Source organism: Vipera ursinii, assembly GCF_947247035.1.
Source record: "Vipera ursinii genome assembly, chromosome: 1".
NCBI lineage: Eukaryota > Metazoa > Chordata > Lepidosauria > Squamata > Viperidae > Vipera > Vipera ursinii.
The window spans coordinates 115,421,713-115,446,817 of record NC_139512.1 but is presented as its reverse complement, the minus strand read 5'-3'; the positions used below and the strand labels follow the sequence as shown (position 1 = coordinate 115,446,817).

Below are 25,105 nucleotides of genomic sequence, written 5' to 3'. Positions count from 1 at the left end.
GGGCTGTCCGTAACTGCTGTTCTGGGTAGACCGGGAGTTGCAGCCACAATGCTGGGTAGACCGAGGGCGATTCGTGCTGTGGCCGTGAGGCTGGGTAGACCGGGGTCCGCTAGCTCCGCATCTGCACTCCTGGTCTCTCTCACCTGCCGTGGTTGGTCTCGGTTCTTTTCTGTTGTCTCGGTCGGTGTTGAAGGATCGCTGAGGTCGGTTGATGGCATCCACCTCCAGCTCTGCCCCGTCTGCGTCGGTGCCTCTTCTCACCTGGTGGATGGATCCGCCTTCCCTCGTTTCGGGCTCCTCGGCTGCATCCCAGGCTAGGAGTTCATCTTGGACATCCCTCAGGGTCAGTTTCTGCTTAGCAAAAAGTTTCTGGCGCAGCTTCCTGTCCCTCACCCCACAAACGAGCCGATCCCGCAGCCTAATTTCTAGATTTTCAAAATTGCAGAGGCGAGCTGCCAGCCTCAGAGCTGCCATATACTGTTTGGCAGACTCACCTGGTCGCTGATCCCGTTTTTCAAAACGATACCGCCAGGCGATCTCGGACGTCTCGGGCTTGAAATGTTCAGACAGCTTCGCCAGCAATTCGTTGTAGCCGACGGAGTGGATGTCATCGGGTGCGCAGAGACCGACCGCCAGCTGGTAGGTTTCTGTGCCGCAGCTGCAGAGCAGTACCGCCGCTCTCTGCCGGTCCTCCTTCACCCCGTTCGCCCTCAGGTAGCATTCTATCTGCCCCACGAAGGCTTCCCACTCCTCGGGGCGGCCGCTATTGAAAAGGGGATACTGACCCAGTTGTGTCATCTTGTCGTCTCGGTTGTCCTGCGACTGGATCCGGGGCTGCCGATTGGATTCCGTCCGCGGCTAGCGTTGTCCGATGCAGGATCCCACCCTCGTTGCCAGTACAAAGTCGCGTGGTCGCACAGAGAGACGGACACTTGAGCTGGGTAGTATTTCTTTTATTCGGATCAGGAATGAATCTGAGACAAAGGGGTTTACCTGGTGTTTCTTATACCTGCCCAGGTGAATGATGGCCAATAGAATTGAACCTGGGCTTCCCGCCAGTGCATGTGGCCAATAGGTTTAAACCCTGGCTTCCCGCCAGAGCTGACCATGCCGGGGGCTGTCAAACTTGCTCCGTCTGGCTTTTCCTGCCTCAGCAGTTATCGCCTGGAGCTGACCAGCCCCCTGCTGTGCTGGCATTTCCTGTGTATGCTAGCAGCATACACTACACCCATGATGTAATTGCTTTGCACACCCTGATAGTAGCTATCCCTGAGAATATAACATGTGCTAAAATAGTTAATTCTACATCTTCAAGTAAGAAGCTGTTCTGAACCAGCCCTCTTCTGGCCTTGTAGTAAGGCAAACCCCTATTCAGAAAGAAGAGACTGGAGAGCGTCCAAGGCTAAAAGGCATCTGCCAAGATTTATTACTTAATTAACAAAAACACTAGAGCTTGTCTCCTCAAGTGGAAGAGTTGCTTTCAGCAACCAGCCCCTCCCCAAACACTCCTTTTATTGAGAGCTCAGGGCGTGGTCTCCCTGTGCCTCCTCCCGAGGAGTCCCACAGCCTTTCTTTGTTTGTTCCTGCTCGACTGCCTCCTGCGTCGGGCGTCCTTGAACAGGGCCAGCTGTGGGTCATCATCCTCCGCACTATCGGGCTCACGCAGCTGAGAAGAGGTCCCCGGCTGAGGGCTCTGCAAAGCCTCCAAACCATCATCAGCCGGTTCGTCTCCCTCCTCCCCCTCATCTGAGTCATCCGATACATCGGAGCCGGCTGTCGGATCCACAGGCTGGCCCTGAGTCACAACACTATCCCGCACCGCAGGGCCCTTCCCCCGGGTCTGCCGATCCGGATGCGGTCGGGATGGGAACTGTTCGTGAAAAGCAGTCACCAACGCAGGGGCATGAACGGCGGTCGCGTCTTCCCATGTGAAGTCCTCCGGCCCGTACCCTTTCCACTCGATCAGGTACTGGAAGCGACCTTTCAGCCAGCGGGAATCCCTGATGCTGGCGACCTCGTACTCGGGGGTGCTGTCGCCATCACGAGGTCCTGATGGGGGAGGTTCCGCTTGGCGAAGTGGACAAGCCGGTTGTTCGGGGACCAACAAGGACCGATGGAAGACGGGGTGCACGCGCAGGGAACGTGGCAGAGTTAAACGATAGGCGACCGGGTTGATGACGGCCTCGACTGGGAACGGTCCAAGGTAACGGTGGTCCAGCTTCCTCGCCGGCCGAGTGGATGGTAGGTTCCTGGTGGACAGCCAGACCCGATCCCCCACCGATAATGGAGGCGTATCCCTTCTCGACCGATCGGCGAACCTCTTGTAGTCGGCCTTGGCCTTCTCCAGCTGCCGTCGCACCAACCGATGGATCGCCTGTAACTCCGCCATGAATTCGTTCGCTGCCGGCTCCGGTGAGTCCACGGGAGAAAGGGGGAAAAACCGGGGGTGATAACCCACGTTGGCCAAGAACGGTGTCATCTGCGTGGAGGTGTGCTGCGAGTTGTTAAAGGCAAACTCGGCTATGGCCAAATAGTCCACCCAATTGTCCTGCTGCAGGTTAACGTAGCAGCGCAGATACTGCTCTAAGATGCCGATGACCTTCTCGGTACCCCCGTCGGTCTGAGGATGATGCGCGGACGAGAGGCAAACCTTAATGTCCAACGCCCGCATCAACTCCTGCCAGAAGCGGGCTGTAAACTGGGCCCCCCTATCGGAGATGACTCTATCGGGAAGGCCGTGCAGCCGGAACACCTGTTGGATGAACATGCGACTAGTGGCGCGAGCTGACGGTAAGCCGCGACAGGGGATGAAGTGCGCCATCTTGGTCAACATGTCCACCACCACAAACACTGTCGTGAAGCCGGAGGATGGGGGTAGATCCGTCAGAAAGTCCATGGACACAGCCCCCCAGGGTCTCTTGGGCGTTGGCAAAGGCTGCAGTAAACCAGGCGGGGCCCCTGTCGCTGACTTGGCCTGCCTGCATGGGACGCAGGAGGTGACATAAGACTGGACATCGTGTCGGACTCGGGGCCACCAGAAGGTACGGGAGACCAGGTTCAGAGTCTTGAACAGGCCAAAATGCCCTGCAGCCGGGTTATCATGACACTGGCTGAGGACGAGTCCCCTGAGTGGCCCTCCTGGAACATAGAGCCGGTCACGATAATACAGGAGTCCATCCGTGACCAACCAAGGCGAATCTGGCCCCACCTCTTCCTTCCGCTGAGCCACCCACGCCTCCTGCTGCTGCGCCTCCCGGATCCGAGCCCGTATATCCACCGGCTCCCGCACCGCAGCAAAAGACTCGACGGGGATCACTGTCCTGGGCGGAAGCTTGTCTTCCACTCGGGTGTACTCGGGCTTCCTGGACAGAGCATCCGCTCTCTGGTTGTGCCCGCTTGGTATGTACCGCACCCGGAAGTCAAACCTCGCAAAGAAGAGGGACCACCGGATCTGGCGTTGGTTCAAATTCCGAGCGGTCTGCAGGCTTTCCAGATTCTTGTGGTCCGTCCGGACCTCGATTTGATGCCGCGCCCCCTCCAGATGATGCCTCCAAGCCTCGAACGCCGCCTTGATGGCCAGCAGCTCCGTCTCTCAGATGGTATAGTTGCGCTCCGAGGGGTTCAATTTCCGAGAGTGATACGCGCAAGGGAAAAGGGTACCGTTGGGCATCGCTGCCTGGAGTAACACGGCCCCAATGGCAATGTCGGAGGCGTCCGCCTCCACGACAAACGGCCGTTGCGGGTCAGGATGCTTCAAGATGGGCTCCTTCATGAAGGCGTCCTTCAAAGCTTGGAACGCCTGTTGTTCGGGGGCGTTCCACTGGAACCGAGTCTTCTTCTGCAGGAGCCGGGTGAGGGGGGCTGTCAAGGCAGCAAAGCCAGGGATGAATGTCCGATAGTAGTTGGCAAATCCAAGAAGTCGCTGAACATCCTTCACGCGACGCGGGGGTTGCCAACTCTGCAACGACTCAACTTTACTCGGTTCCATGGCGATGCCCTCAGGAGAAATGCGGTGACCCAAGAAATCGATGGTCACCTGGTAGAACTGGCACTTCTCCAACTTGGCAAACAGCCGATGTTTCCGGAGGCGCTGCAGGACCTGACGGAGATGCTGATGATGCGCTTCACGCGACGGGGAGTAAATCAGGATGTCGTCCAGGTAAATCACGACAAACTGGTCCAACAGATCTCGAAAGATGTCGTTCATAAAATGCTGAAACACAGCGGGGGCGTTGGTCAGGCCAAACAGCATCACCGTGTACTCGAAATGTCCATAGCGAGTACCAAACGCCGTCTTCCACTCATCACCCGGCCGAACCCTGACGAGGTTGTAAGCTCCACGCAGGTCCAGTTTCGTGAAGATCTTAGCCTCCCGGAGTCGGTCCAAGAGCTCGGGGATGAGGGGCAGCGGGTAGCGGTTACGCACCGTGATGGCGTTGAGTTTCCGGTAGTCACAGCAGAGCCGTAACTCACCCGACTTCTTTTTGACGAAGAGCACGGGCGCAGACACTGGCGAGGACGAGGGCCGGATGAAACCACGAGCCAAATTCTTTGTCAGGAAGTCCCGCAATGCAGCCAACTCGGGCTCCGACATGGAGTACAAACGCCCCACTGGGAGAGGCGCATCAGGGACTAGATCAATGGAACAGTCATAGGGCCTGTGCGGGGGTAATTGATCCGCCTCTGACTCGCTGAACACATCAGCAAAGTCGGACAGTTCGGGAGGCAAGGAAACCCCTGGGGAACCCTCCACCTGGCCGGCACAGATATGGCGGGTGTGATCCACGCACTGCAAACTTGGGAAGGTGACCAAGTTCTGAGACCAATAGATCTGTGGATCATGCGCCCGGAGCCACGCCAGTCCCAAGACCACGGGGAAGTGCAGTTCCGAAGTGATGTAGAACTGGATGGCCTCCACATGGGAACTGATGGCCATACACACGGGTTGCGTGGCGGCCGTAATAGGCCCGGACAGGAGCACTCGACCATCGATGGTCTCCACAAGCATGGGCGGATCCACCGGACACTGGGGAACAGCCCATTTGGCCACGAAGGCCGAGTCCATGAAGTTAGTGGTAGCCCCAGAGTCAATTAAGGCATGGACCGGAATCCCCTCTGGCTTGCCAGGAAGGATCAGACGTGCCTCCAAAATCAAATGCCGTGGAGGTTCACAGGCACCGTCGGAACGGCGTCACTCGGCGTGGTCGTTGTGGGTCGCCCGATCTATCACACCGTCTAGATCGGGCTCGGGCCGTTTCCCGACAGCAAAGTAGAAGACTTTCTCGGGGCAGGCTTGGTCACTGGTGCCCGCTGACGCTTCTTCGGGCAAGAAGCAGCCAAATGTCCAGGGTCCCCACAGTAAAAACACAACCCCCCCGATCGTCGTCTGTCCATTTCCGTCACCGAGAGACGGGACCTGGCGGCACCCAGCTCCATTGGCTCCTCCCTCTGGACTGGGGGCTCACGCACAACAGGAGCGGCAGGGGTCTGTGGGGTGGCACGGCGACTCTTTCGCTGCTGCAGCCGGGCATCGATCCGCAGACAAAGATGGATCAGCCCATTCAGGTCTGAGGGAATGTCCACGCGGGCCAGCTCATCCAACACCTCCTCCAACAAGCCATCCTGGAAGGCATCCACGAGCGCAGCCTCATTCCAGGCGGAATCCTGGCTAAGCAGCCGGAAATCACTGATATAGGCCTGTAGGGGGCGCTGACCCTGCCTCAAAGCTTTCAGGCGTCGGGTGGCAGTCTGCGCCTTAATTGGGTCCTCGTACATGAGGCGCATATGGTCACAAAACCCCCCAAAGTTATCCAACAAAGGGCTAGGCTGTGCCAGCAAAGGCGTGCCCCAACGAGCTGCATCCCCCGACAGAAGACTCAACACGAACCCCACCTTATCCCGGTCAGTGGGGAAATCAGCTGCTCTCACGCTGATAAATAGCTGGCATTGTCCCAGGAAGGCAGGAAACAGTTCTGGATTGCCAGCAAATTTATCCGGCATAGCTATCTGACATTTCCTCCTGGGTGGGGGTGCAGCATGTACCTGAGCTTGCAGTTGAGCCACCTGAGCTGCCAGCAAAGTGAGTTGCTGGGTGAGCTGGGCATTCTCGGCAAGAAGCTGCTCCATCGTAGTAGTAAGGGGTGGGAGGCTGAAAGCAAACTGTTCTGAACCAGCCCTCTTCTGGCCTTGTAGTAAGGCAAACCCCTATTCAGAAAGAAGAGACTGGAGAGCGTCCAAGGCTAAAAGGCATCTGCCAAGATTTATTACTTAATTAACAAAAACACTAGAGCTTGTCTCCTCAAGCGGAAGAGTTGCTTTCAGCAACCAGCCCCTCCCCAAACACTCCTTTTATTGAGAGCTCAGGGCGTGGTCTCCCTGTGCCTCCTCCCGAGGAGTCCCACAGCCTTTCTTTGTTTGTTCCTGCTCGACTGCCTCCTGCGTCGGGCGTCCTTGAACAGGGCCAGCTGTGGGTCATCATCCTCCGCACTATCGGGCTCACGCAGCTGAGAAGAGGTCCCCGGCTGAGGGCTCTGCAAAGCCTCCAAACCATCATCAGCCGGTTCGTCTCCCTCCTCCCCCTCATCTGAGTCATCCGATACATCGGAGCCGGCTGTCGGACCCACAGGCTGGCCCTGAGTCACAACAGAAGCCTCACTGTTTTCGTATTAGTTCACCTGTTTTAAATTGTACAGCTTTTGAGGAAACTTCCTTTAATTTTTCTCATGTTTGGCTCCCGCAAGGATGGTTTTTTACATGTGGTCAAGAAACTTTTAATTACATTCCTGCTAATATTAGTGAAGCACAGTGTTGTCTCAGCCAGTTGATTCCTGTTTTGCTTTCCAAACAGCAAATTCACTCAAATTGTTTTCGATGAGGAGTCACACTAGATAGCACCTGTGATTCTGAACCAGCTTTACTTAATAAAGCAGAATATGTAGCTTTGGCTATATCTATACTGGGTGTGCCAGCGCTTGCTGCTCGCGCTCATCTTAACATTAACACTGTTGTGTGTAATTTGGAAAAAACAATGCTACTTCTATAGCTATTTCAGCAATCAACCACGAGCTGCAAGCTTTGCGTAAAGGTATTTTGCAAAATCGTGCTGCTATTGATTATTTGCTTCTGCGTCAGCATTTGGGTTGTGCTGCTTAGTCTCTGCTCTGGGCACTCCGCTCCTCTGCCACTTAGCTCTGCACGGCTGTTGCTCTCAGCCACTGCTACCACCTAGCTCTGTTTCACTTCTGCTCAGTGGTCTCCATTTGCACCTCACCGCCTTCACTCAGCTGCCAGGCTGGATTGCTGTGCCACCTCTCCATCTCTCAGCTAGGCTGCCGCGCTCTCAGCTGGGACCTTGGGCTATCTCACATCTGGGTCACCTCTCTGCTGTATTGTCTCTCAGTCAGAACACCGGGCCACCTTGTTAAAGGATTTCTCCCCCCCCCCCCAAATTTTAAAATTGCCTTCTCACTGGCAAATTTCAAAGATCAACAGAGTAAAAGAGGATGAGATTAAAATTAGAACCCAATGTCTTTTTAAATAATTTACCCAGGAAAGGGGTTGTTTCAATTAATACCTCTGCACATATTACATAGGAAGTGAGCTCATGAGATCTCTCGTGTCTGTTTTAGGCAGATGTGGATGTGTCTCCCTTCTCTTCAGTCTCCTCCATCTACTCTTCTCTCCCTATAAAGTTGGATAGAGAAGTGCTATGCTGGTGGTCTAGGGCAGGCATGTCAAACTCGCAATGTCACGTGACGTCGTGCAACGTATTGTGACTTTTTCCCCATTGCCAGCGATGGGGTGGATGTGGTTTCGACGCATTCGGCCCGCGGGCCAGCAGTTTGATATGCCTGGTCTAGGAGCACTGCCATTAACACTAGTTTATCCTGCTGGCAGTACTGTAAAGAAATGAATTCCCAATATTTAATACCACACAACACTGCTGAAAGTTGAACAAGTTGCAAATGCATGGACAACTGTTTGAAAATAAATTACATTGAACACCTGTTATAATTTCTCCCATTTATAGCTCTTGTATTCCTTATAACACATAGTGAGCTTGATATAGTTTGTTTTAGCCATGCTCTGTGAAACAACCAAACAGCTGAATTTAAATATCAGAGTAAACAAAGCCAAAACAATTATTAGTTGTCTCTATGAGTTTACTTACAACATATTATAACATGTATACTTGTCTATTGAGCATACTAGAATGCTGAATTCAGAATAGCTGCTATTTTGGATTAACAGAAACTAGAACTTGTAACCTTCAATAAACCTTGGTTACAAAGTCTATTCCTGACTTCAAAATGTCTTATGTACAAAATGTATGAGTATTTGTACAACATGGTGGAATTGCTATTGACTAAGTACATTACATGAATTAACCAAAAAGCAGCCTGTGTTTTATCCCAGAAAGGGCTGTGAACCCAGCCTGAAAATCACCTCTGAATTCTCTCAGAATAGAAGAAATGGCTTATAGAGTTTCATTGGAAGAAGTCAAGGCACCTGAGTATTGCACGAGCTATAAATGAAGCCAATGAGAGGGCCCAGGACTTGGTTCCCACCTGGGAGAATTCTTGAGTAGTTGTTGTGAACGATGGAGAATCATCTAAGCCTATGGGCTTTGTTGCTTTTACTCACTGGTGTTTCTAGTCAGAACTCCTCAGGTAAATGTAGAGAGGGAATTTGGAGAAATGAAAAGAAAAAAAGAAGGAAGGGCTAATTGATTGCTCCTTAACCAGCTATTGTAATTTGTTTTTGGTGTCTATTCAGAGGACCAGGCTTCAATGTTCTTTTATTACAGGTTGTTTTCTGTTATTAAAGATCTGCCAAGATGCAATTCTAATTACAAAACAGTTTTAATGGGGATTAATTAAAGCTGATGTGCATTACTTGGTGTTAGGGAAGAATTAGCTTTGTTCCTTTAATGTATTCACAATACAAGCCAGTCAACTCACTAGGCTAGTGAACCAGTGCTGGGAATGGGGAGAAAGTATATTTATTAGGACATCTTACCAAGTTGTAAAATGGGGGAAAGTGGGGAATTTGGCTCAGAATTAGAAAGAAAACCCAATAGTTTTTTTTAGTTCTGGGCATTTTGCTAGATTTGGTATGCTTTCAGATCAATAGACAAGTCTTGTTGGAGGACCCTTAATTAGATTAACTTGTGCAAAGTCTTTAGTTTGTATGAAGGTTTGTTGGCACAGAATTAAGGAAAACAGTTTTTTTTCTCTTTTTTTAAATGAACAGATAACCGTGCATAAAATCTTGAGTTACATGTAAAGAAACATGTAGTTCAATTTATTTAATGGAACTTTTTAAATGGAAGTTCAACTGTAATAGTGGTTGGGGATATGCAGTTTCTAAAAATATAAATAATCTGCAGATAGCAAATGACAGTCAACCAATTTTGGTTTCCAAACTGGGCCAATCAGGAAAAAAAAAGCTACAGAGGATTTAAAAAAAATAGAATCCAGGGCCAGGTGTGCATCAAGCTGTTTTATTTATAAAATGTCTGTAGGGTCTTAGAGAATTTAAAGATGGTATCGATTAGGTCATTTCTAGATACAGTAAAGGGAATGTTAAATAAATTCATGACTGTTAAGAGGAAACCTAATGGACAACATTAAAAAAATGTTACTTCTGGAGATAGCCTGACTTCACTATTCACTCACACGTAGGCAGTTTATATGTGCACATTCTTTAGCATAAGAGTTAAGTTACTTTTTTCCTAGAAGCCCTTAACTTGGCCTGTTTGCTGGCAAGGCCCATGCTTGATGAAAAGTTTGTTTCTTAATTGCTAAGTAAAATACTGGTTGTTTTCCTACCATTGTCTGGTTAATTGGGATAGCTCTCTCTCTCTCTCTCTCTCTCTCTCTCTCTCTCTCTCTCTCTCTCTCTCTCTCTCTCTCTCTCTCTCTCTGTGTGTGTGTGTGTAAAAGAGTTGTGTGAACTCAGCCAATGTATCAGTTGAAGGGGGGCATTGGAGAAATGCAGGCAAGATAAATTTACAGAACTCCCAGGACCACAAACTACTAATTACCCTTTTAGATTTATGTATTGCAATTAGTTCAGGGTTGAACAATTGGGTCAGATGAAAAAGTTGTGGTTTAGTTAAGGTTGGGAAAGCAACCTGGCATGTGAACAGAGCCACAAAATAGCTTGATAGGGCTGTCTAGTGCCCTAAATAGCTTGGTGGGTTAGATGTAACAAAGAGTTTGATCCTAATTGTCTGCTTGAATAGTTACTTCATCCGAAGTGGATGCTTCTGTGCACCTAAGTATAGGACAGCCTGAATATGTGATTGCTTCAGTTATTCATTGGTTTTATTAAAAAGGAATGAGGGGTGATTGAAAAGCTTCCTAGACTCTCTGGCTTTTAAGCAGAGGCTTAACAAATACGACTGATGGTTTACAAAGATTAGAAAGTGTGAGAACAATACACTTCCAATGGTAGTAGACATGACATAAGGGCTTCAGACCAGCCACAACCCTCTCTTCCTCTCAGTGGCTGCCCTCACTCTCCCAATTATCTACCCTCTGAGTTGGCCAGTTACTCTGCCAGATATAAGGGCAGCTCTGAAGCTAATTGGTGGGGACCAACAACAAATGAGGCCTTTATGTCTTCCTCTTGACTTCTTGGAGGCATCTTATGTAATGTGTAGAATGATAATCTCAATTGATTGGAGCTCTGATTTAATCTTCTGGATCCTCCATCTTTTCAGGAGCTTAATGGTACTATTTATGAAAACCCCTGCATGTTCCTGCATGTAGAAAAAATATGCTGCTACAGATTGCTCTAGCAGCTGACCCCTTGTATCTTCTGCAGTTTCGGTGTCCTGTGGAAGCTCGCATCTAGTCATCACTGTTCCTGTGAATCTCTTCGGGACTGGTGTGATGGTTAATGCCAATGAGCTGATTCTGGGAACTGGCTGTACAGTGACAGCTGTACACGCAAATGTTCTCCTGCTGGAATATCCTCTCTTTGCTTGTGGAGCCACCAGACAAGTAAGAAAGCACCGTGTTTGGAATTTTGTGAATAGTTTAATTATAGAGGTCTTTGCAATAACACCAGTCAGGAAGGCAAGTACCCCTCTGGATAATAGCAGTAGAATGACAGAACCATCAGATCTCTGGAGGTCTATCCTGAACCTCCTTCCTTGCTATTTTAACCCTCTGGATATTATTCTGCCATAAATTCACTTCTGCTTCTATGCAACAATCTTCATGTATTTGGAGACTGCCATCATATCTTTAGTAATTTCTTATTATAGGCAAGACCTACCCAGATAATTTAATTGCATCTTATAGGGCTTGATTTCCATACCATCATCTTGGTTGCACTTTTGTGAAGTTGTTTCAAGGTGTCATTGTCATTTTCGAACTGTGGTGCCCAAACACAGCATTCCACATATCTCCGACTTGTGCATAATGGAATGAAAAGATTGCTTTCTCATGATTTGAACTCATGGGAAATTGTGTCTTGAAAATTATTTTGCAACAATTGTTGGATATGTTCTACAGGTGCAGATATTAGTATTGGGATGGTATCGGTAATAAATGGTACTTACGAGCATAGCACAATATATACATTTCTTCAAAGAGTTTTCATTTACCGTAGTTTTATTTCTGGCCAAAAGATCCAAGTAACAAACTACAGATAAAATCTAAAATTTGGCATTAGATAAAGCTGTTTCACATATCTACTTTGGGTTGGTGTGTTTTTTTTACCTTTTCCTTGTGTTCTTTGTTATTTCAACTTTTTAAATTATGTCATTTTTTTCATTTGTAATTTCTTTTCTGGAAAGCAATGATCTGCTTGTTTATAAGCTTTGGGCATTTTAAAAGCTATTTCTCTTCTCGGATTCTTCTGCTATATCATATATCTTCATCTTCATCATTTGCTGGATCAGTTTGCTGAGGGTAAACAAATTGTCCTTTTACTCAGTTACAAAGTTTGTGATGAAGAGAAATTTGCACCCCATTTCTTAATTTATTAATAGATTACTGAAGTTGCTCCAAAATATTTAACATTGAATAGGATGTTTTCTGTTGCAAAGTAATAATTCAAAATCTAGCTGACGAGGGTGCTTTGTCAAAAGATAAGGTGGTTTTATCATCCTCTACCCAACTATAGATGTCATTTCTTGGGATGAAGCTGTAGTCTTGGCCTTGATTATTGGCAGGAGTGAGCTACTTAATAAGATTCACACTGATTTCATTGGGTTTTTTTTTGAAAACAGAAGAATCTGTTTATACAATCTTAGTAGCCTTGGAAAATTTTTTTGGTTATTTGCAGTCTGCTGGGACTTCTTTTCATTCTTCCCAACTTAACAGAATGTTGGAACAAAATTATGCAATATCCAAATAATATTCTGTTCACCCATGAGCAGAACAGAGGCATTAAGCAAGGGATAAGGATGAGCAGGTAGGGGCAGCTATATCCTATTGAGTTCATGTTCGTTTATTCAAGGATGGGCGAATGGTGCTTTAATTCAGCAGTGGGGAAAGGCTCTTAGTCATCTTAGAATATAACCTTAAAATGAGCTTCTGCATATGTTTTATTTGTCCACATAGCTTCTTCCAGGAAGCATCCATTATAAGAACACTCTCCACTATGTGCCTTCAGCTCCAGATGGGGTGATCAGGACCAGTCCATTCTCCCATGCTATAAACTGTTTCTATCCTAGGTAAGTCATGGAATAACATGCTGGTGAAACGAGAGATAGTCTCAGTTATAATTATTTCTCTATGTTTTATAGACTGAGTCCTAAATGTTGAAATGTGGAAATCCATCTTTTGTTATTTGTTATCTATTTAAAGCAGACCAAGAAGCTACATACATAGTCTCTTATAGTATCAGAACTGGCATTACTGCTACCAGCATCCTGAGCTCTGAGAATTAATTTGAATTGGATTTGTACTTAACTGCATCTTTCCTTCTAGGAAAGTATATAATGTCCCCTTTTTTTACATTAAACTTATATACTGCCCCTCTCACCTACAAGGCGACTCTGGGCAGCTTGCAGACGTTAAAAAGATAAATATAAAAACAAAGTTTTTAAAACTATATGTAAAAGTAGAACCAAAGGGACAAATAGCAAAGATCTTACCCTGGCAATCACCTTCATCAGTGACGGCTACCCCAAGCCAACAGGCAAACCAGGTTTTTGGAAGGCCAAAAGCATGGGAGCAGTCCTCACTTCCAGTGGTAGTATGCTCCATAAGGCAGGCGCAAAAGTGAAAAAGAGTCTTCTTCTTGCCCTTCCAGCTAGAATTCTTTAGTGCAGACATGTCAAACACAAGGCCCGGGGGCCAGATCCGGCCCGCGAAGTGGTTTCATGCGGCCCGCGAAGTCATCCTGGAAACAGTGAGGGAACGGCCCCCACTGCCTTGGCCCTGGCCCAGAGACCCTCCTCCTGCCAGAGACCCTCAGATCTGTCCCACTCCTGCCCAGGCCCCCATAGGCACCCTTGATGCGAACGATGTAGAGCTGGCCATGCCCACCCAGTAGGCCATATGCACTTTAGCCACGCCCACCCAGTAGGCCATGCCCACCCAGGCCACACCCACCTGGCCCCCTGAGGGCAACCGCAATGCTGATGTGGCCCTCAATGAAATTGAGTTTGACACCCCTGTTTAGTGCATGGGCTGTGCAACAGGACTCTTCCACTGGAGCAACTGGGGCAGCCCAGTCCAAATGAGGTTTAATGGCTCCTCAGATACTCTGGACCTGTGCCATAAATGGCTTTAAAGGTAACCAACACCTTGAATTGGACCTGGAAGCAAACTGGTAATCAATGCTGCTCTCACAACAGCAGTGCCCTATGTGCAACACTAGGGGCTCCCGGAACTGTCCATGCAGCTGGATTATGGAGCAGTTCTGCATCCAAATAGTCTTCAAGAGTAGCCCCAAGTATAATGCATTGCAGTAATCCAGTCGCGATGACCACAGCATGAGTGATTGTGCACAGGGCCTCACGATCCAGCTAATCATAGATCCGTGAAGGATACAGTATTAAATCACGGGGTTGTTGTTTTTTTTAAGAGAGTTTCAGCCTTCTTGCTCAGAATTCCTTTTCAGGGAAGGTTTAACAATGTTATTCCTGAAGGAAAGGAAGGAAACGAAAGAAAGAAGTCCCTGCAGATTTTAGTCCACTAGTCGTTGCTGACTATAGGGGGTGGCACTCATCTCCATTTAAAGGGTTTGTGAGCCAATACTGTCCAAAGTCTGTCTCTGCAGCGATGAGGCCAGCAGATATTGTGCAGCTCTGTTTCCTCCCCACCAAAGTGGTATCTATTTATCTACTCGCATTTGCATGCTTTCCAACTGCTAGGTAGGCAGAACCTAGGTGAAGATGGAGCTTTGGGTTTATTTTCTTAAAGCCCAGAAGGCGTAGAATTTAAATTTGTAATATCCAAAGAAATCAAAGGGGAACATAACAAGTATGATTAATGCACATAAATAAGTCAGCTGGTAATGAAAAAAACTTCCTTGTGGTAAAATGCAAAGGGGAAAAAATAATAGAAGTATAAATCGTAGAGAGTTTTGGGAAAGCATTTGGAAAAATCTGAGAGGGTGTATCTGAGAGTCTGTCTTATGCTGAAATTACCTGACAAGCTCAACTCCACCTCTTGACCCCACAACGCTGTTGCCGTTATATGCTAAAAGCACATTATTGCTTATTTTTTGTTTTGCAAATATCACCCTGAAGCAACGTATAGAGCAGTGTTTCTCAACCTTGGCATCTTGAAGATATGTGGACTTCAATTCCCAGAATTCCCCAGTCATGGTATATAGAGGATAGCAAAGAGAGTAAGGGCAACGTCTCCTTTGCCAAGTAGCAATTGTTCTTACCTCCATCAGGGTAAGGTCCACTAGAGACAGTTGGGGAGAAGAGCAATTAAACCTCTTCAGCCCTGGGATTTCAAACTCCCAGATGGTCCTGTCAATGTTCCTCTGGGCAACATACAGAGAAGATGATCTTCTGAAAAGCAAAAAAAGAGGATGTGACTAGATAAACATGGTGTCTAAATTTAGGTCCTGGAACGTCTCTTCCCTTGGACTCCGTCCTACTTGGGTCCCTTTCAGATCTACCGTGGTGGACCATCAGAACCTGGTGTTTGCTCTGGAAGTCTATGACAGTGAGTGTGCTAATCAAATTGAATACAGTTTCCATTGACTTGTATAAATACAGGTAGTCCTCGACTTACCACCACAACTGAGTCCAAATTTTGTATTGCTAAGTAAGGCAGTTGTTAAGTGAATTTTTACCCATTTTATGACTTTTCTTGCCACAGTTGTTAAGTGAATTGCTGCAGTTGTTAAATTAGTAACATGGTTATTAAGTGAATCTGGCTTCCCCATTGACTTTGCTTGTCAGAAGGTTGCAAAAGGTGGTCACATGATCCTGGGACACTGCAACCGTCATAAATGCGAGTCAGTCACCAAGCATCCGAATTTTGATCATGTGACTGTGGGGATGCTCCAACAGTCATAAGTGTGAATAATGGTCATAACTCACTTTCCCCAGTACTGTTGTAACTTTGAACAGTCACTAAATGAACTGTTGTAAGTCAAAGACTACCTGTATTAAGTAAATCTAATAGATAGCTATTTTTAAATCCCTAATGAGTATTTTAAAGAGTACGTAGAACAGTAAATCCGTATCACTGAAACTTGCATCGGGGAAAGGAGGAGCTTGAGAAATTATTAAGAAAAAAAAAGATTTTGGGGTAGGCTACAGGTTGCTTATCTATGATATCGATGATCTTCTATTAATATATTGTTTTTCAGGTAGCTGGTCACAACCGACGCTTAACCCTACTTACTATCTTGGGGACTTCATCAACATTCAGGCATCAGTAAGAAAGGATAACCATGTACCACTGAGAATCTACGTGGATGAATGTGTCGCTCGCCCAAGTGCAGAATCCTCGGTGAAATATGAGGTCATCACAAATCATGGGTAAGTCTCTGAGAGTTTGGGCACAGCAGAATGAGATGTGGTAGTCGTTATCTTTACAAGTAGCCTCATGTTTCTTAGTAGAAGTAAGCATCTTTAACCAGATTCCCGTGCTTGCGAAAGGAAGGTCCTTCTCATTGGACTTGGAGAGTAAATGCTGTTCAGTTATTTCCTTGTAACTGAGTGGGGACTACCCCACCTGGAGACTAAAATAACTGAGAAGGCAGAATGTTCCGTCAAGTTAGTGGTTGAGAACTTGATGGTCTATAACAGGGGTGTCAAACTCAATTTCATTGAGGGCCACATCAGCATTGCGGTTGCCCTCAGGGGGCCGGGTGGGTATGGCCAGGGTGGTGTGGCCTACTGGGTGGGCGTGGCTAGAGTGCGAATGGCCTACTGGGTGGGCGTGGCCAGCTCTACATCGTTGGCATCAAGGGTGCCTCTGGGGGCCTGGGCAAGAGTGGGACAGATCTGGGGGTCTCTGGCAGAAGGAGGGTCTCTGGGCCAGGGCCAAGGCAGTGGGGGCCGTTCCCTCACTTTTTCCAGGATGGTTTCGCGGGCCGCATGAAACCACTTTGCGGGCCGAATCCGGCCCCCGGGCCTTGTGTTTGACATGTCTGGTCTATAATTTTTACCATTGGAAGGGCCCACAACTTTTCGGCACCCTGTAAAAAAAGCCTGTAGGTGTCCCAAAGTGGCTGCTGGAGAGCAGATCTATTCTGAGTTGGAGTGTGTCCAAAGATAAGAGAGTTCTTCTTTTTCTTCTTGTCTCTTCTCAGACTTAACCCGAGAGAAAAGTAGTTAGAAGGGAGCAGCGCTTTGGGAACTGTAGGGAGACTCTAGAAACCATGGCTATTTATTGTTTACCGCCCCTAAAATGAACCTCCACTACCATCCCTTCCTTTAACCCACTGAAGTGTCTAAACCATAGAGGGATGTTGTGGTTTAGCATGATGAAAGAAGCTGGCCACTATTTCATCATCATGTCCACTCGAACTCGAATTTGGAGGAAATGACTTTTGTTTCTAAAATGTGAAGAAATGGCAATGATTTCCTGGCTTCTCAAAATAAAGCCTCTTTCTAAAATAAAGCAGGGGGTTGGACTAGAAGACCTCCAAGGTCTCTTCCAACTCTGCCATTCTATTTAGATTTAGATCTAGAAATCTACCACTTGTAGTACAACTAGCTTATATAATGTTCCCTCCTCCTATTTTCCAATAGATAGCAAAGAACATGACCTTGGTGGAGATATGCACTTGCTGTTTCCTAAGCAAAAGGGCCTAAACATTTTTAAATGTGGCTCAGGCAACCTCCCATAATTCACTGAACTATAAAAAAAAGGAAGAAGGGTACAGCACCACTAGACTTGCAAGATTCTATTGTTGTAGCCAATTTTGGGTAAAAGTACTTTCAGCCAGCCATGTGGTGTTTATCATGGTCTGGTCCACCCAATGGACATTTCTCCACAACAACAATCCTGTGATGCGGGTTGGACTTAAGAGAGAGTTTCTGACTTGAAATCACCCAGCTTGCAGTTGTGCTCATCATTGCAATACTATTGACAAACACAAAGAAAGCCCTAATTAGAAGTATTGATAACCTGGGAAAGGAAAATGAGCCCATTCGTGTTCGGATGCGGTGGCTCAGTGGGTTAGGACGCTGAGCTTGTCGATCAGAAGGTCGGCAGTTTGGCAGGTCGAATCCCGAGTGCCGTGTAGCAGAGTGAGCGCCTGTTACTTGTCCCAGCTTCTGCCAACCTAGCAGTTCGAAAGCACGTAAAAATGCAAGTAGAAAAATAGGGACCACTCCGGTGGGAAGGTAACAGTGTTCCGTGCGCCTTTGGCGTCTAGTCATGCCGGCCACATGACCACAGAGATGTCCTCGGACAAGCACTGGCTCTTCGGCTTTGAAACGGAGATGAGCACCGGCCCCTAGAGTCGGAAACGACTAGCACACATGTGCGGGGGAACCTTTACCTTTACCTTTACTTTCAGCCAGCCATGTGGTGTTTATCATGGTCTGGTCCACCCAATGGACATTTCTCCACAACAACAATCCTGTGATGCGGGTTGGACTTAAGAGAGAGTTTCTGACTTGAAATCACCCAGCTTGCAGTTGTGCTCATCATTGCAATACTATTGACAAACACAAAGAAAGCCCTAATTAGAAGTATTGATAACCTGGGAAAGGAAAATGAGCCCATTCGTGTTGGGACGCGGTGGCTCAGTGGGTTAGGACGCTGAGCTTGTCGATCAGAAGGTCGGCAGTTTGGCAGGTCGAATCCCGAGTGCCGTGTAGCAGAGTGAGCGCCTGTTACTCGTCCCAGCTTCTGCCAACCTAGCAGTCCGAAAGCACGTAAAAATGCAAGTAGAAAAATAGGGACCACTCCGGTGGGAAGGTAACAGTGTTCTGTGCGCCTTTGGCGTCTAGTCATGCCGGCCACATGACCACAGAGATGTCCTCGGACAAGCACTGGCTCTTCGGCTTTGAAACGGAGATGAGCACCGGCCCCTAGAGTCGGAAACGACTAGCACACATGTGCGGGCGAACCTTTACCTTTACCTTTACTTTCAGCCAGCCATGTGGTGTTTATCATGGTCTGGTCCACCCAATGGACATTTCTCCACAACAACAATCCTGTGATGCGGGTTGGACTTAAGAGAGAGTTTCTGACTTGAAATCACCCAGCTTGCAGTTGTGCTCATCATTGCAATACTATTGACAAACACAAAGAAAGCCCTAATTAGAAGTATCGATAACTTGGGAAAGGAAAATGAGCCCATTCGTGTTGTTTCTGTCTATCCTGCAGATGCTTTGTAGATGGGCTGCACAGTGGCTCCCATTTTCTTGCCGTGAGAGAAGATGGGTTTCTCCGTTTCCAACTGGATACATTTACCTTCATTGGAGCCTCCAACAATCAGGTTAAGATAGAGGATGGGAAGAAATGGAAGTTGAATTTCTAAATATAGGGCTAGTATGCTTGATTAGTGTGTGGGTATGAGTTGGGGTGGAAAATCTAAGCGCATGTATGTAGATACAATATCATCTTTAAAAGGTGAGGAATAAAGCCATCCTTCTAATTTAGTTTTGGCACTGCCTATATTGAGGGAAGGTATTAAAATGGAGTGAGTCCCCCTTATGCATCACAACAGATGCCTATTATTATGCCAATAATAGCAGATGCTTTTGGTATAAGGGATTACCATGGATTCTTCTGTATCTTGTCCCAAATACAGGATTCTTTAAGTTACTAGCTAATACTGTATCTATTCTGATTCTTTTAGATCTACCTCATCTGCCACTTGAAGGCAGTACCCGTTGGCCCAGCAAACCAGCTCAATAAGGCATGCTCCTATGATCAGGCTACTGCAACCTGGAGCTCTCACGAAAGGGTGGATTGCTCCTGTTGTGCATCTCATACTGGCTGTGGCAGCAAAAGAAGAAAAAGGAGACAGCCGCAGAGCAGAGGTAGTGTGACCTCCCATTCCCTATTAGAATGGTTCATCTCAGGCGTCTGGTGGATCTGATCCATGACCCCACTTTGGCCTCTTGTACCAGGAGGAGATTTGGGCCCTTGACAGGATTGCGTCTTGGGTGTGGGTCAGTCCGAGCATGTCCTTTGGTTTTCTGAGGAGCTCTGAGAAACTATACAATAATACCTGGACAATGAGTAGGAAAAAAAAGTAGAGCTCCTGAAATTGCTGGTTTTAATTTATAAACCCTTATAGCTTGGTGCCCAGTTAGCTCTTCTCCAACCAGAATTAACCCATCCAATGTGGTTATCCTGGAGCAACTTTCATGGGCAAGAGAGGCTGATAATGGTACCTATATTTGGAAATAGCCTCCTGGAAACAAGATTAGGCCCCTCTATGGTGGCTTTCCAGAGGCTGGTGAAAACCGAGCTCAGGACATTTTTCAGAGGACATCTGGGGATTAATGAAGATATTGCCATCTGGGATTATTGGTTACTGTTTTTTCTTTCCTTTGTATTTTTTGGTCAGTTTTTTAAAAAAAATTATTAGTAGAGACTCCAAGATCTCTTAAGAGTCCAGCATATACATTTAATAAACAATATCGGCTTTGCAGGATAATCCTTGAGCTTAATGTTTGTCGTTTAAAAGTTCAGCAAAACGATGGCTTTATTTACTAGCCCTGTTTGGCACCTGCCTAAGTAGAAGCAGCCCGTTTGTTCTTCTACATTAGAAAAGTTCAGGCTAATTGAGGAATTCTAAAATCCATAGCATGTATTTTCTTACCAAATTTCTACGCCATTCAGGTCATATGTATCCCAAGTAGAATGAAATGAACAGCACAGAGAAATTGAATCGCATTGCATAAGACAGTGTGGTAATAATATATGGAACTGCAGGGTTGAATTCCAAGTCTTTATTTGCCTCTTTCCAGGAACGCTTGGAGAAGGAGACCTGAAACTTGGTCCCATTGAACTGAAAGGGGAGCAGCCCCACACCTCTCTGGAGCAGAATGGCTCCAGGACCTTGGAGCTGATGTCCATTGTGACCGACTCTGTCCCTGCTGTGCCCGTCACATCTCATGCTGCTGAACCATCTCTGAACCAGATGGTGAATGTTATCATGAGGAAAGAAGGAGTGAAAGAAGATGCCACCAGTGAGGATACCACGTTTTTCAATTTTTTGATGGGTTGAGATTTGGGGCAGGAGGTGGGACAGAACTGAGGCCATGGATATGACGATGTGTTTCACAGAGCAGTTTTAACAGCACATTTCTTCCTTCCTGCTGTGGTGGCCAGTGGCTCTGGTGTCAGTAGAGTTAAACATATCAGCCATTTTTTTATGCTGCATGTCTGTAAGAAATGGCGGTAAACATAATTGTCAGGGAGAGTAACTAACTAACTAACTTGTTTTGTAAAGCTGTCTGCAAATACTGAATTCCACTTGTGATTCTTGAGAGACCAGTAGCTGTATCAGGGTTTGTTTGTTTCCTAAGGATGGGTTTTCCTTCTAATCTGTAGGCAATAATGCAAAGTCAACATTTCCTTTTTCCAGAGAAGTAAGCTTTTTATAGCAAAGAACAAAATGGTTTGGGGAATTCTTTTTAACTTTTAACGAATTTATTATGGTATAAGATTTCATAGCTAGATTAGGCTTAATTGGATACGTGGGATAGTCTCATTAGGCTAAATATTTGAATCAGGACTTTGTTACAAAATCTTATAATTGGCAACAGGCTCAGCTATGAAGGATTGTTGATCAAAGTACAGATTCTGGCACTTTCTGTAATAATAATGCATTTCTGATGCACGAAGGAGCAAGTCCTTTATGTAGTCTCAGCTTGGTGTTCTCCAAAGGAGGTACATGTCAGATCTTTTCCTCTTTGCCAAATTAAGGTTTTCAGCAGAAAACGTCACCTGAGTGAAATTTGCTGTTGCCATTGTGAGTCCTTTTCCTGCCTCTATTTTGTCTGTTCTCAGTCAGTGTCCACCATCTGATTTTCCTTTGAGGGGTCCCTTCACTTGAAAGCTGCCTTTGGACTTTGTCAAAATAAGGAAGCATTATGTTAATACTGATGCAGCTAAGGGCCACTTCAGCCTGCCTTGCTGATAAATGAGGGCAAAATCATGGGCACACAACCCAAAAGATCTATTGCCAGGGCACGTCTGTACTCTTGTTAGGTGCAAATGGGAAAAGCAACCAATACAGCACAGGAAAGGCTGTTCCAATAGACTTTCTTTTTTCAATGGCCTTTCAAATCTAAAGAGATAGTCGAAGAGAAAGCCACAGCTGTGTTAATACTGTACAGTTACGGGTTGCCGCATGACATTTGCATTTGATCAGATATTATCAACACAGCAAACATTCCCTCCGTGTAAAAAATGCCAAGACTTTCTTTGGAGCCTTGGTTTAATCAGAGAACCTGTGTTTGAACCCGAAGATCAGTGCCTAAGTGTGCACTGGGGAATTTGCAGCATACATTTGGTCCTGAGTAGCAGGAGGCACCTCAATTTAGAGTGGGAATGAAGAGAGCTCTTTGGATCTGATAGGATTTCCAGTCAGCCTTCTAAAAAGCTTGGGAGAATGAAGGGGGTCTAGGAGGCACTGGGTTTTGTAGCTGATATACCAGTAAGGATTCAGTTTGTCATCTTCCCTATGAATTGCCATTCTGACCTTCCATTCTATCTTTGCAACCATTTGTCTGAAATGTTATAGGACAGAGGTCCCCAACCTTGGCCACGTTATGACTTGTGGACTTCAACTCCCAGAATTCCTCAGCCAGCTGAGGAATTCTGGGAGTTGAAGTCCACAAGTCATAACGTGGCCAAGGTTGGGGACCCTTGGTATAGGGTTTCCTGCCTGAACAGGGGATTAGACTAGAAGACCTCCAAGGTCCCTTCCAACTTTATTATTATTACTGGTCATTGCACAGTCAGCCAGATGTTCAGACTAGATTTGGCATTTTTGTCTACCTATCGAGTCCTTACCAAGGAACCTGGGATAGGCAGATGTGGATGTTTAATGGTATTACAAATATCGTTGCAGGATGGAAGCTGTTCCTAGTAAGGCCGCCTTCTGCAATTGACTAATGATGAATTTGTCAATGCCAATGGTGTTCAAGTGGTGCTCCAGTTATTTTGGGATTGCACCCAAGGCTAATATTATTATTACTATTATTACTATTATTATTATTTCTTCTCCTTACAGGATTTCATCTCCCCTTTTCCACTGCCACCATGGTCATATTGGTTGCCTGTTCCTTCATTGTTTTGGTGTCCATCCTGGGCTGTTACTATTCCAACAAGCATTCACGCAGAAGATACCAAATGGAGATGATCCAGTCAGTTCTAAGAGAAACTAGTGCTGTGGCCATGGCACCGGCATCAGTTGGAACATCTGGCGTTGAAACCTCTGGGCAGTCCAGTGTTGCTTCTAGGAAACCTGATGATCTAGTAGCTGTATTTTAGAAGGGCAAACCTACTTCTTTCTGGGTAGCAAGTATTTAAGAAAATAAATATGCCAATGCAAAACAGAAAGTGTAATTGTGTAATGTGTAACAAATCAAATTTTGTTACAGTCATAGACCAATGTAATATGCATATTACCTAATTCTATTCCATAAGTTGTTTCAGAGGTCCTAGTACACAAGTTCATAATACAAACAAACTGGCAACATTACAAAGGACACCCAGGGCGAGCTCCAAAACCAGAACCAGCTTGCTGGTTTTTCACTTTGCAAATGTATTTCATCTGCTAACATTGCAAATATGTTTCTTATCACAAAAACATCACTGGCTATTAATTGCTTTGTTGATCAGCCGAAACACAGCTGCAGATCTCATCTGACTTCTTGCCACATTTTAAGCAGCTTACCTTCAGCCATCCACATGGAGAGCTATATACAGACATCTTTAATGCTCAAGAATTAGAGAGTACAGGACTAAATGTCCTCCTCAGTTCATGTGGACCCTTCCTCCAAAGCTCATTATAATATATCTCACACACCTAATCTTAAAACGGCAAGGGTGGGGATGGGGAGACTAATGTAGAATTAGGATGCTCAAGATATTCCTAAAACGGCTTACATATATAGTATAGTCATAACTGAAGATCCATAGAAACAAGACTTCAGCAACTTACGTTGTTCCTAAATTCAGGTTTGAGATGGCAGTGGGGAAACAGTAGCGCCACATTTCTATTGGTGGAGAATTCAGCTACCTATTTCTCTTTTAATCTCAACCCCCAAATGTCAGGCTTGTGTGTTTACCCCAAACCAGGCTTGCTTCTTTCCTTTCTCTAGAGGTGGTGCAATGGGAGAACAAAACAAAAAACAAAAAGAGGATGAGCCTGTCTTCATTTTCACCCAACTGCAGCACAGTCCTGCCCCTAAACCTCAGCTGCCTTCATTTGATTCCCCAAGTCATATCTGAGGCGATCTTAAATTGTTCTTAAATTGTAGCAGGGTTAAAATTGTACTTTCTCTCTCTGATCCAAAGACAGATTTTGCCACGGATACACTATGATTGCTTCATTCATTGGGTACTCTGTTGGTGAGAAAGTCAAGTGACCTTTTGCCCTATCTCTGGAATCAGCCAACCACCAGTTGGGAAGAGAGGGCAGGCTTCCTCCCCTCAGATCAGTGTTCTTCCAGGACTATGCTGCTCAGGTAGCAAAAGAGTCCATTTTCTTTCAGACTAAGCTCTTCCCCTGTATCTGCCAGATCTCTGAGCCAATGGGACCTCGATCAATCTGAACAATATCTAATAACTGGAGGTGGCCAGGAAGTAGAGGCTGCTTGGAAACAGTGAGCCAGCTATGTTTCTGAGGACCCCCTTAACCTGCCAGTTGCTGTTTTGACTGCTGTTACTGCTCTTCTAGAATTGCTCGATTCTGTGTCCAAAAGGAATTCAATTGAAGTTGATTGTTGGGCTTCCTTTGGATTCTATAGGAAACATTTGCATAAAACCAGAGTGGATTTTGACAGGTGGTTAAACCCATGTTTATGTACTGGCTGATGACTCTTGTTGGAGATGGGTAGGGGAACAAAGCTGAGGTAATTCACCAGTGTCCCAATCCTTGTCTTAACATGCCCTACACTGTAAAAAAAAAAAAGAGAGAGAGAGCACTATTTTCCATCATTCCTATGTACATTTAGGTTCCACAAATGATGGCATATTTTAGGTAGGCATCATATCTGCCAGCTCATGGTTGGATGGGTAGCCTAACTCTTTTGTGGAGAAGGGTCCTCACCATGTTTCTCATTCAGACAGGCTCTTATCAATCATTTGCCAGCTGTTAAGTACAGATACCTTCATCAGCACCTTAAAAATACCTTGGAAAGAGCATATATGACAAAATGCATTTATACTTTTAAAAGTGTACATGTGAAATGTACTGTATAGCAGATTTCCCTTTGATGCCCTTAAAAGTACAACTATGAAAAATTTGAGAAGGCTATTTTTTTTCTTTAAAGCGTTTTAGTAGAAAATTACGACATAAAAGAAAGGATAACTGCTACAAATGCAATATTGTAATGTAAGGGAATTGCTTAACAATATTTTATCAAGCTGAATCATCACCACATCTTTCACCATTCCTGTCTTAGGCAATACAGATATCAGGTTTGTATTGCTCTATTTTGACTTACTTTTTCTTTTAGCCTGATCTT

The 25,105-nt window shown here is 46.1% G+C and overlaps 1 protein-coding gene across 1 annotated transcript; it reads left to right on the top strand.

Annotated features, from left to right (window-relative positions):
• Window positions 1–8,599: 8,599 nt before the first annotated feature.
• OOSP3 (oocyte secreted protein family member 3) lies at window positions 8,600–22,904 on the top strand (the record flags this gene model as incomplete). Its single annotated transcript, XM_083360315.1, has 9 exons — window positions 8,600–8,669; window positions 10,831–11,009; window positions 12,579–12,691; window positions 15,043–15,146; window positions 15,799–15,970; window positions 18,777–18,888; window positions 19,252–19,435; window positions 20,372–20,593; window positions 22,645–22,904. The coding sequence occupies 9 exons, from the start codon at window positions 8,600–8,602 to the stop codon at window positions 22,902–22,904; spliced, it is 1,416 nt and encodes a 471-aa protein (XP_083216441.1).
• Window positions 22,905–25,105: the final 2,201 nt, after the last annotated feature.